The 12,408-nt window shown below is 39.3% G+C and overlaps 2 protein-coding genes and 1 long non-coding RNA gene across 31 annotated transcripts in view; 1 reads left to right on the plus strand and 2 right to left on the minus strand.

Moving 5' to 3' along the window:
* madd (MAP-kinase activating death domain) overlaps positions 1-2,459 on the plus strand; it is a 47,587-nt gene extending 45,128 nt beyond the window's left edge. For 22 of the 29 annotated variants that reach the window (XM_015044936.1, XM_015044929.1, XM_015044933.1 and 19 more), the window contains one exon: positions 1-2,459. In XM_015044936.1, coding sequence (XP_014900422.1) covers positions 1-114 — 114 coding nt within the window. In that variant the 3' untranslated portion in view covers positions 115-2,459. The other 7 variants (XM_015044948.1, XM_015044949.1, XM_015044951.1 and 4 more) reach the window with 1 other exon arrangement.
* The window catches only part of bbox1 (butyrobetaine (gamma), 2-oxoglutarate dioxygenase (gamma-butyrobetaine hydroxylase) 1), a 26,407-nt gene continuing 16,354 nt past the window's right edge, over positions 2,356-12,408 (minus strand). Inside the window, exons 4-8 of the mRNA XM_015044962.1 lie at positions 7,206-7,404; positions 5,945-6,050; positions 5,604-5,800; positions 4,476-4,642; positions 2,356-3,456 (exon numbers count right to left, since the gene is read on the minus strand). Of these exons, the coding sequence (XP_014900448.1) occupies positions 3,257-3,456; positions 4,476-4,642; positions 5,604-5,800; positions 5,945-6,050; positions 7,206-7,404 (869 nt within the window). The 3' untranslated portion in view covers positions 2,356-3,256. The remainder of the gene's footprint in view (positions 3,457-4,475; positions 4,643-5,603; positions 5,801-5,944; positions 6,051-7,205; positions 7,405-12,408) is intronic.
* On the minus strand, positions 8,404-8,828 carry LOC106955017 (uncharacterized). Its single transcript, XR_001426483.1, has 2 exons — positions 8,732-8,828; positions 8,404-8,574 (listed from the first exon to the last, which is right to left on the minus strand). It is a non-coding gene; the product is annotated as an uncharacterized LOC106955017 (long non-coding RNA).

The raw sequence follows: 12,408 nt of genomic DNA on the forward strand, positions 1-12,408 counted from the left end.
GCACATCAGATCTGTTACTCTGTCCTCTGCCTCTTCTCCTACGTGGCGGCTGTGAAGGGGAAGGAAGCGGAAGGAAAACCCAAGCTGCTCTCACCAAGACCCCTTCCCAGCTAGTCGACTCCTCCTGCTCCCCTGCCCCCTCCCAACCTCCTTCCTCATCCTCAGTGTGCCTCTCTACTTGAACTTCATCTCTCTTTAACCAGACAATCCCCAAATTTAAACCTAAGCACACAATCCCTGCTCCCCCTCCCTCCTCCTGTGTAAATATGAGCCTGTGATCCTTTTTAGATCCAGTTGTGTAGACATGTTTGGTCCTTGATGTCGTGTAAATAACTCCAAACATTCTCCGTCGTTGTCCTGATGTTCCGAACCCAACTAGTTCCACATTTGCTTGCTCCTTGGCATCAGAGAAGCAATTCGTCAGCTCTGTGTGAAGGCCTCGGCGACGCCAGGTCTGAGCCACAGGCTGCATGCAGGTCCTGTGCAGCAGCAGCAGCAGCAGCTCATCATCTCCTGCTCGCCTCCATACAGCTCTGTGTTATTCTGTGACGTGTGATTACTGTAAAGTCCCAGTTTGTCCAAGTTGAAACTGGTGAAGCATCCGGGAGACCCTGTTAGAGTGCAGTGACAAAGCAGCTGCATCCTGCACTAGAGCACCGCATGTAAACTCTTCTTAATGGTGTTTGGTCCTAAAATACTTTCGGTGTTCTCAGATGTGTTCTCTTGCCCACCAGGCTGAATAACTGTTCTAGTTCTGCTGTAAAACTTCTCGTCTGTGCTCCTCTGGTATTAACTGCATGTTACTATAAGGATGAAAATAAATATTATATATATATTTCTATATATAGTATTTATTTAATATATGCATTTAGACTGTACATTTTTCTGGAAAAAAAAAAGTTACAAAATGTTGATTTGCTTGATGTGCAATACTTAAGTAGTTAGCCATTGCCAGAGTCGGGTTCTCTTGGCTCCCACAGGGTGAAGAATGTAAGATGTTTTTTTTGTTTTTTTTTTCTATTGTGTGTTTACTGAATATACAGTGTGATATGACTGGTCAAAGTGTCCTCCATGGTTAATTATCGGTCAGTCACAAGACAGAAAACTGAACATTTCAAGGTGGTTTATCATTAAAGTTAGATTCACTTCCAACTTCAACCGGTAGACAGAACATCCTCTGCAAGCAGCAACATTAGTCTGCGTGTAACATAAGACAGCCAGCTCTATCTGCATTATTTGAAGGTTAACATTTTTCAGAGCAAAAATTAGCTTCTTAAGTTTTGATTTGATGGACAGATTTATGGATTCACTTATGAAAAGCAGCATTTGAGAAGTGCAGCAGCAGTTTAATAAATTAAGCGTAAACAAAGTTGTTTTTTAAAAAGTTTAATAAGCAGTTTTTACTTCCCCAATTTTCCATTTTTAGTTGTTTCTTGCTTCAGTTTGCACATTTCTCCTGCTTTAACATAATCTCAATTATGCTTGTACTAAAACAAGTAGACGCATCACATTCCTTGGTAGAAATAGTTTAGAATCCAACAGAAACTGCAGGAACTACAAGATTTCCACAATTTATACCAAACATGTCCCCGACTTATTTTTGCTTAGACTTCTCTCAACCAAAATGTGTTCATGGACTGAAAATGGTGGGACTTCTTACTTTTGATGCTCTTGGCAGCAGAAAACTTGGGTACGAAACGAATGTATGAATTTATGAAGGGTTGAATTGACTTAGCTGTCCAGGCTTTACTTTATATCAATTAGTTTGAAAACCTCCCAATTTAAAAAGTACAAATGATACAATTTTCTGCTAAACAGAAAGTGAGTTGCTGAATGTAAATGTTAAATTGTGATGAGCAGCCGACAGAAAACCTGAGGGGGTTTTGGATCATGGAAATCAAAGTCAAATCCAGAATCCAAAACTGTAAAGATGTAAAGATGGAACAATGACAGAAATTCTAATTTTGTCTCAAAATGACTTTTGTAATCGGATTTCTGTCATGTGATCGACCCTTCAGACGTGTTCAAGCCAACATGTATAATCATGACTGACTCTGAGGAGATTTTGTCTTTAAGTTCTCTTTGTTCCATGACGGTGAAAAATAGGCCCATTCCACAGTGTGTGTGTGTGTGTGTGTGTGGTCACATGGTGAACAGTTTCCTGATCAGCAATATATTGCTACAGTAATATCACTGGAAGAGCTTTTATTTTAATCCTGACATGCTTGTATTTTTAGTAACTTAACTGTGCAAGGTAGAAATTTCAGGACGTCATTGAGAAGATGATGTTTCATCTCTACAACTGATCTGCGAATTCTGCTTTGGCTACAAAGTTTTTTTTGTTTGTTTTTTTTAAATCTGGAATATTACAATTCATCTCTGTTATTGTTCTCACTGGCTGAGAAAGGGAGGGAAACAGTAAGGAGATGCCAGGTGTAAGTATTCCAGTACTTGGAGGTAAAAAAAAAAAAAAAAAGGTATTTATAGACTATGTACAGCTTTGGCAATATAATAAAGTTGTCCTAAATGAAGCTGTTGTATTTTTTTTTTTTTTTTTTTTTTTTGACAAAACGCACTTAAATTTGTGTTTTTTGTAAGATTTATTGCAGGAACTGGTTTGACACATGGCTGTTTAACTTCACACTAAACCATTAAAAGTACAAATGGCACCACTTTGAGACCAGAGCTGCCCATAAATAAACCAAAACCAATTTCTTTCAAATTAGCTCTTATAAGAAAAATGTGCCATATTCATTTTTCCATTTAAAAAAAAAAAGTACCTGTGTGAATATAGTCATGGATGCACGAGAAACATGACAGCTTGTTTACAAAGAGAAAAATATGCACTTTGTTGCAATTAACTTCAGATCTTAGGACATTTTGTCAAAATATCTTTGTGATGCAAGGAATCATGATTTCTTTAAAAATAACCTTTCTTTTTTGACAAATCAGAACAGGGAATAACATTTAAAAATAATAAATTAGAGCTTATTTTTATGTGAAATACCCTGGATAGTCTATGAAGCATAGTTAGGTTTAATTTAAAAAAAAAACTCCAAAGGCACCTTTTAAATCTATAGACCAGGCATATTTGTTGTTGCATTGTTGTGTTGCACAAGTTTCAGGCTTCAAACTCTGAATATTAAATATACTTTGCTTTTAGCTTGCCATCTAGTATTTTAACATATTGATTCTGTCAGCACTTTTTAAGACCAATGTGTAGTTTTAATTGAATTTTCAGATGCTAGAAGAGGCTTTAAATCTTTCTATGTAAATGTGACCTTTTGTCCGACGCCCACGCGTCCCCGTGGACATTTCTGCGGACAATCCGGAGACGAGACATCACCTCGTCCCAGTCCAAGTAGGCACCCTCCAAGTGTCGCAGCCTGTCTGGCCTGCTGATGTAGCTCTTCCTGCCGTGCAGCAGACGCCAGTTGTCAAAGGTCACAATGTCACCTGGAATAAAACACGCAGGATCAGACATGAGTGTTTGCTGTTGATCTGAGACGGTTTTGTGCAGGTAATGTATAACACAAACCAGAAAGGCTAAACGTCAAGAAGCTTAAGGTCAGGCATCATTTAAAGTTCAGGACATGGCAGAAACAAATCCGGTTTTATCCATCTAATAATGAAAATCTGGCTGAAGATTTTTATTTATTTATTTTTTATTGGAGGAAAGTCCTTCAGTGAATACAGAGGACACAGAGGTTACCAATGGTTTGGACGTTTACTGCTTGAAATAATGCAGTGGCAGCCAACAGATCCATCCTGCTGCACATTAATGTCCTGAATCTCAGCTGCTACATGCAGCACAGATGCATGTCATGGCTTTTGCTAGACATTGGTAACTTGATTTGGCCAGCTGTGACAGAGACGGCAGTGACGTTTTAATGCCACCGTGACCTTAACGATGACAAAGATGTTGTTCACCATGTTTACGACAAGCTGCAGTAGCCTGCAGAACAACGTCCTTCTCTCTGAAAACACACTGCCCTTGCTTTTTGTAAATCTCTACAGAATGTTGATTACAACACAAACTTAGATTTATTTTCCTAAGATTTCTTGATAAATAAAGGTGGAATAATGAATGGAGGTGCATATTTTTTTAGCTATCAGAAAAGTGTGTTGTCCCTCTGGACACTTATGCCCAAGTCCAGAACTAATCTTTACTTTGAGTATTTTATTCTTTCTCCAGTTAGGCTGTCGAATGTATTTGATGCCCACAGCTTTTGTTATTTTTTTTATATGTATTTGTGTTGTATTTATACAGCATATTTTTTTTCTTCACAGAATTAATGATTTTGGTTAGTAGATGAATGTTTGAGATAAATGTATGGCCCGGTAGGCTACAAATAAATTCTCCATTGGGATCAATACAGTCTGATTCTGAAACTGAATCTTTCAATGATCTATTTTGTGTTGGTCAGGTAAATAAATTATAGGCAAACTTTTCATTTTCAAAGTGACCCACTGACCTGGCTTCATGGTGTAGGTGACCACGTTTTCCGGCCTGTTCATGATGTCCACATAGGCCCTCAGGGCTCTATAGAAGGGCTGGACCTGGTGTAACGGGAGGTCCAGCACAGAGTCTCTGGTGGCGTTGTTGTAGTTGATTCTTGTGACTTTTCCCTCAGAGTCAACGCTGATTAGAGATATTACAGAAGGACATGATTAGACTTTGGTGAGTTTCGATGTTTGGAGCTGAAACAATTTTCTTCCAGGACCCTATTTAACTTAAACTGTAATGCTTTTAAACATCCTGCTTTATACCTATAACATGTAGAGCTGCAGCTGCTAAATATTTCAATAATCTATTGATTATTCTGAAGATTAGATTGAAGTCAGTTTTGTACCATATCAAAAATGCAAAATAAAAATCAAACATATAGCTAAATTCCTTTTATAAGTAAAATAAACTCTTTTTTTTTTGCCTGACATGCAATAACAGTGTTATTTTAGTGTAAAGGTACGTCTGCAGTGAAAAAAATCCACTTCTAACATCAACATGTGAAAAACTTCATACTTTCTGTTTGACCAAACATCAACAGTTTAAGGGCTAATGAACATATTTACAAAGAGGGTGTTGTTCTTTAAGTAAGTGACTATTTTCAGAGTCATTATACTTTAGTTAATTAATCCATTTCTAAATTAATTGACAGTTATTTCAATAATCATGGAAGCTGAGCAACTGAGCAAATTTTGATTCAGTGAACTGAGCAAATTTGTTTTCAGTCAAAGTAATTTATAATCACCTCATTACGTTCACATAAAGGAACAAGTAAATATGCTGTGAACCTGTAGATTTGAACAAACAGATCAACACATCCCAAATTTTCATGAATGTTTCATCCATATTCCAAAGACTTATATTGTGGTTCAAAATCCAAGGGCCCTGAACGCATCTTTTTTTAGAGTCACAAAGAAAATACATATCGGTTTTTAATATTTCTGAACAGCAGATGGCAGTGTCTCCATTCCAAATGAAATAACTGTACACACACACACTCACTCTTACAGTTACACGATGTACCACCAAATCAGATGTGTGTGTGTGTGTGTGTGTGTATTGTGAAACAGTCACCTGACGTCTCATCGATACTTACTCGATGATGCGGTTCTTGGACTGCAGCATGAAGTCGCAGTAGTCCGTCCCAGTGTCGGTGAAGTCCACATGGAGCGAGGTGAGTGTCCGGAAGGCCTCCGGATCTTCTCGCTGCAGCTGCTCGGCCATGTGGAAGCCGTCCACCGCCTCGCTCTCCCCTCCTTCCTTCGCCTGGTTAATGCAGTGCAGGAACTGCACCTACAGCAGACCGAGGCACACATGCCGAGCAAATGCTCCCTTTAAGGCTCTGAAGTCATGGAGGCCAAATGCCAAGACATGATTCATCGCTGATCCCGTTCCTGTTTAATCCTCTAAACGGCACTTAAGAAAGATTTTACTCACCCCAGGTGCAAAGTGTAAAGCTGGATAGTCTGTATGCAGGCTCAGCTTCCCTGAAGTGTACGCCACATTGTTTGCCATGGATTTGTCCTGGACCTGCCATGTATGCCTGAGGACAAAGATAACATTCATTAATAAACCCCACTTTAATTATTCCACTTTGGCAACAGAAGATCAGCAACGACAATTAGGCAGCGAGGAGAAAAGGATGAGATGAGATGAACTTTGGAGGGATCCCTGAGGGGAAACCGGGCAGCTTCACAGGAATGCTCAGACTGTAGACTCTTAAGTAGATCCTTCATTGAGATGCAGCATGAGTCGAGCACTAATGAGCTAAAGTTATCTTCAATGTTCTGTTTGTATGCCTCGTTCTGGACGAAGCTCGAGTCATTACCAACTTCTCTCGTGGCAGACTCTTAGTTTTCATCTGCCGACTTTTCACTTCCTGCAGAATGAGCTCATCTCCTGCTGGTGGAAGAGCTTTATGATTCAAACTCCAGTTGCAGCTGAGTGCACCAGGATATTCCTCAGGAAAGATGGAATACTTGTAGTTTGTTTTCCTCGTCTCTGTCCTCAAACAATCAGCCCTGCAGCAAGTCAAAGTGATAAACTGTTGTGATTGAAAAAGGCTAAGAGATACTAAGTAAGCTCAACTTTTGGAGTCAATATGAACCCAAAGCAATAGATGAATGACTCGTGCATACGCTTTAAATACTTCTGTGCTTAAAAAGGTTGACTTCTTTTTTTGAATGTCGAGAAGTTTGCATGTACTCATCATAAGAGTAAATAATTAAGATGCATTTCATCTACTTTCTTCAACGTAGAATAATTTTCACCTTAAAAAAAAAACAACAAAAAAAAACAATGCACAAGTTTTCTAGTCAATTCAGGGTCAAACAAAATCACTATAGGGTATACAGTAACCCCCAATAATCAGAATTGGTAAAGTTTATTAAAACTGGTTGTTTTCTTAGAACATTTTCTAAAGACCGTGGGGAAGGATGAATACTCAGAGCCCATAAGTATTACTATTTACTTCACATTAAATTTAACTTTGTGCATCCAACTGTAATTTTAAAAAAAAATATTCCAAGGTATTTGTTGTAAAAGCGATCCAGCCTTTCAAGAGAGTAGTATGAATGAAACAGTAAAAGCCCAACATTTTTGTAACATTAGCACACATTCGTGGTGATTAAATTAAAAATTCTCCACCACCTTTATGCTTAGCCACAGTGCTGAATGTGCTTCCAGGAAACAGTCTTACCCGTAAAACGTCAGCCTGAGATATCCAATCCTCTCAGCCAGTCTGGCCACTTGACCTTGCTCTGCAGGCGCCCCCTTTAGGTGCACGATACCAACTCGCCGTAGGGCCAGGAGCCAGGCGAGCGCAGCCCCGTCGTCATGGAGAACTTCCTGGAAGTCAGCTTGGGGAATATGCAGCGTCGCGTCCCAATAATAACGCTCTGAAATGCAAACACATTATGGTTTTTACCCCAAAGCTGCTCCATAGAAACTACAGCTGGGAGCGTTCACACTGATGTTTCTTTATTGCATTCTTTGTGTCTGTTAGGAACCAGTTTTGGGTTCTTGTTAATAAAAGACAAGCTTTATTTTCCAATGTACTTTCAATCCAGGACACAACCGTAAATCTAAACACAGACGAACACCATTCAGAAATCCTCCATGTAAGTTGGACTGTGCTGATAAGATGGAGCACAGCTGTCCAGATGTGCAGCACATGTTGAACTCGGGCATTATAAAACATCTGACATCTAGTTATTTTGTTTACTGTGAGAAAAAGACTTCTAGACAAACATTTTTAGTTAAACACTTTCTTTTCTCCAGTTTTCTTATCCTAAAAACTTTCTTTTGCATTTGACAAGATCAACTACGACAGTTTGTTTTACTCTAGAAAGGAAGCGATTTATCTCTAAATCCATTACTGCATCCTTTGCTTATTGGAGCTGAATAATATTATAAACTCTGCTGCTCACTTGAAGATGAATGGTTCTCTGAAAAGTAAAAAAAAAAACATGTTAAAAAAAAAACAGCATGTCTCCATCAGACAGACAGAAATGGAAAGAATCTTCCCATTGCTCTCCACCCAGCTGGCTTCACTCCTTTTTCCATGCAGCCTCCCTCCAGTGACTTCCAAAGAAACAGCTGCTAAGTACATTTGTGGGTGGGGGGTGGGCGCGGGGTGATTTCACACGAAGTGTGTACCTGTCTGATGTTTATGGCGCCTCCTTGTGTCTCTTAAGTAACCGCTATGTTCAAAACAAAGCTTAATAAAGCTGCAGCACAAAGCAGCCTACCAGAAAGAAACCGAGGATTTGATAGAGTCAGAATGTTCCTGCTGAAAACCAAGCATGATTTATTCTCATGAGAAGTGTCCAAAACCACCAAAGAAAATACGCCCGTTTGCTGAGGCCTGTGAAAATTTAAAGACGCAACAAAACAACTTCAAGTGGTGATTTTATTGCCTTGTTTTTTAAAACCAGTGAGGCGCGAAGACCGATGCTACACGAGTCGGGAGCACGGTGGTCATCAGGACTCGCAGACCTCCCTCCAGGCTGTTGTCACAAATGATCAGTTACTGGCTCCTCAACTCACTCAGGTCAAGGATCCGCTGCCTGTTAAAACGTGTCATGAGGATGGAGACAAACAGAGAGCATGGGAAACCTGGGCAAAGGTCAAACCTGGATGCTACAATTAATTGGGGAACGTGCACAGGCATAGCAGTGCTTCAGTTTTTTTTTTTTTTTTTCACTTCAGGAAGTCGATCCTTACAGAAAGCTTCTGGCTCGGGTTGTAGTCTTCCTATACGTGCTCAGTCCCAGCAGCAGTTCAGCACAAATCTCATTCTGAAACTTGTCACGCTCGCCATTATCAGGACAGTTCACTGTGTGCCTGCTGGGCTGAACAAAAGATGAGAACCTTGCTTGAATATCTACCGTCTAATCATGTAATCAGAGACGCACAGCAGCTTGTTTACGACTGGGAGAGTTAATCACAAATCTTAGATATGTGAGATGAAAAGAAAATAATGAGGGCCTTTTAACCTAAACAGTGAAAAGTTCAGAACCGGGTCAAGCTGTAAACAGATGAAAAAGTACAATCATGTGTGGACTGTGTGAAAGCAGTTTTATGAAGTGTGGATGACAAATTTAATACTGAAACGAAAGAAAAAGATTCCGGGATAAACAGCTGCATGAAGATCAAACTCAAACTACTAGTTTTATATTCTACAAATCTGGCCTTTTGGGTTGAGGGCCAGGAATTAAGTCGTTGGAAGTGTACTGAAGGAAAGTAGCATGTCAAAATGTTGACTTTTTGGAATACAAAAAGATAACCAATTCAAAAATACTTTGAATTTGAAAGTGACATTAAGTAAACACATCCTGAACAAGTTATCCTCATCATGAAACATGGTGGTGGCAGGATCATGATGTGGGACAGGGATGTGAGTCATAGTTGATGGCAAGATGGATGGAGGTATCAAAATTGGCAAAACTACAAGAAAACAGTTAGTGGCTGAGGCAGAAAAGTCCACAAAGAATTGGATTACATTTGTTTCTTGTTAACAAAAAATAACTTCTAACTCTTATCCACAAATGGCTACCTCCTGATTTTATTTGGAAATGAATTCTGAGGTTAAAATTTGTACTATCAGGTAATGTATTATGATTTTATTAATCTAATGTCCATGTCAACTTTCTGAAGACTCCCTATCGCCCCCCAGAGGCCATGGCTCCCATTTTCAAAAGAATTAGTAGAACATAAAATCCAAATAAAAACTAAAAACTCTGCAGAGACATAATCAACTGTGGAGGGATATGAATACTTTAGTAAAAGACATGATGTCTACACTGGATGTTGTGCCTCCTCCTCAAAAGTCAAACACAGTCAATGCTCGTTTCTCAGTGCACTAAAAATATTTGACCCAATGCAGGTCCTTAAAAGTCATTATGAATTCAGTAAAGTTGTCTCAGAGAAAATGTTCTTAGACACACACATTTATTTAAATATATATTGATGTGACACTGCAGAATCACCAGAAAGGCAATGAAAAATTCAATAGTTACCCAGGCTTAATTTTAGTTCAGTCGGGGTGACTTGACTCAAAGAGACTGTTCTTCTCACTAGCAGTTATTAGCATTTGAACGTACAGTATGACTCTGTTCTGGGACGCTGCAGTCCTTCCACACACACAAGCAGAGCCAGAGGCAGGCGGAGCAGCTGCACAGGGCCTTGATGGTGGGGAACACAGCGGGCCTCACTGACAACAGACATGGCATTGAAGTCATACGCAGTATGAAAATAAGGAGCTGTGAGAGCAAAGAGACTCAGAAGGGAAGGCTGTTGGAGTGAGATGTCTCGAGCAGCTTCAGTGGTACACACCACGAGATGTGCCTTATTGGACTGGAAGAAATATATCAACTGAACCATCAGCTCATGTGAGCAAATGTTACACTGGAAGTGTCGAAGGAGCTTCACATGATCAGAAACCCGTTATTAAAAATTCTCTTTACAGGTATTTACATCAGGTCAAAAGCTTCTTGCAGGGACATGCTGTCCCACCTGCAGTTTGTGTTGTTGGATGTGTACTGACATGCATGAGAAGCAACAAAAAAGACTTTAAACATTTAAGACAAGCACTCCTGATGTAGGTCAGTGTATTTGCATGAAAAATAAGGAAAAAATAAGCAACGGTCTGGACTTTGACTGGACCTTTGTAGAGCATGAACATGCTTTGATCTTAATCTGCAGTCCAAAAGAGCCAGTGTCCTACAGCAGTGAACTGCCTCCTTATAAACAAATCATGTCCTTTCTTCAACTCAGTCTTAAATTTACATTTGCTAACATTTTCAGATTAGCAAAGGTAAGTTTCAGGTCAATCTATGTTTGAGTCTCAAGTCTCTCGGGGTTTTCTTTCATAAGTGCCCGGTATTCATCTTCCTAAATCCTCCAACAAGCTTCCTTCTACCTGCTGAAGAGAAGAATCCTCACAGCATGATGTTAACCCATTAACCTGCAATGGAACGGTATTTCCCAGGGGTGGGAGCGAGCTAAAGGGTTTGCATTTTTTTGTCACATCTGAGGTGCACATTATAATCTTTATGTGGCGTGATTGCAAAGCGAGTTATAAAAGCTAAGTATTAGAATTTTAATTTTACAGTTTTATATCACAATTTAAGGTTTAAAGAGCAGCGAAGCATGACAATCTTTTGGGGTTTTCTAAGAACATGATGCACAGTGATTGGCTATATCAAGGATAGGACTGTTATCCTTGACATGTTTTATTTGTTAGGAAAATTATTCTGTATAAACTTTTAGGTATTGTATTAAAACATACTGTTACATTTTTATAAGTTATATCTTCTTTCTGAGCGACCCTGTTTTTCTTCCTCCAGATGTGTCTAACACACATAACTACCACAATTTGCCAGAGTTTCTTTTAATAACTTCCTAGCAATAAAAACACAAACTATATGACTGCCTGGAGCTTTTTCCTGTGTGGTCATTTGTGTAAAGTTACTGTAGCGTTCACAGGAAGAAAAGTGCTGGCATGTGCTTGAGGGGACAGCTTCTGACAACCAGACAAGACAGCATATGCAGACAATTCCCTCCTCTGTTTCTCCCACAGTTGTAGAGTGCTACAGTGGCTTTTCCAGATGAGGAAACCTGAAGCCCGGGCTCCTGTGGTTGTTACGCAGTTCATGGCACTTTGGTTCTGCCCTCACTGTGCTCTGCTGAAGCTTGGAGGCCCGCGCTGCTCTCTTCTGGTGGGAGTCCTTTAAAGCTCCGCTTCAATCACTGCCGTTATCCACAGAGCTTTTGTTTTGACTTGGATAAGTTTTATCTCTGAGCTTGGATCAGCTCACTTCAGTGGTCCGTCTGGAATGTACTGAGGAGGGTTCAAAGCCAGATGGCATAAACCCTTGTGAAACGGCCGAGCATAGAAAATCAGATTCAACCTGGTCGTGAGGTTAAAAAAAATAAATAAATCCAAACGTAGCCGGATGATTTCAGCAGCTGTTTACAGGGAAATTATCACATTGTTGACTACATCTTTTTGTTATTATTACCAATCCTTTGATAAAGAAATATGTTCTCAATTGCTAACATCATATGCTTATGGCTCTAAACCTATTATAATGCAGAGTGTATATTTTAGTGAGCTTTTAGGATTCGTTCATATTATATCTCTAATGGTTTATTTGAGCTGGGGGGGAGGGGTTATTAGGAGTTTTACTTTAAAAAATATTATTGAGCTTGCATTCCATTAACAGTTCTCACACATTTTTACAGTAAAAAAAATAAAAATTAATTAAAAGATTTATTTAAGTCAAATCTTAGGAATGCAATAACATGAGCTAAACTAGAAAGGTTCTTTTAAATTTTGCTATCAATTATTTACAAGGTAAAAAAAAATAAAGATACCAGAAATTTAAAAAGAGAAGTGC

Source organism: Poecilia latipinna, unplaced genomic scaffold, assembly GCF_001443285.1.
Source record: "Poecilia latipinna isolate Pla-1442-1.1 unplaced genomic scaffold, P_latipinna-1.0 Scaffold698, whole genome shotgun sequence".
In the NCBI taxonomy this organism is placed as follows: Eukaryota; Metazoa; Chordata; class Actinopteri; order Cyprinodontiformes; family Poeciliidae; genus Poecilia; species Poecilia latipinna.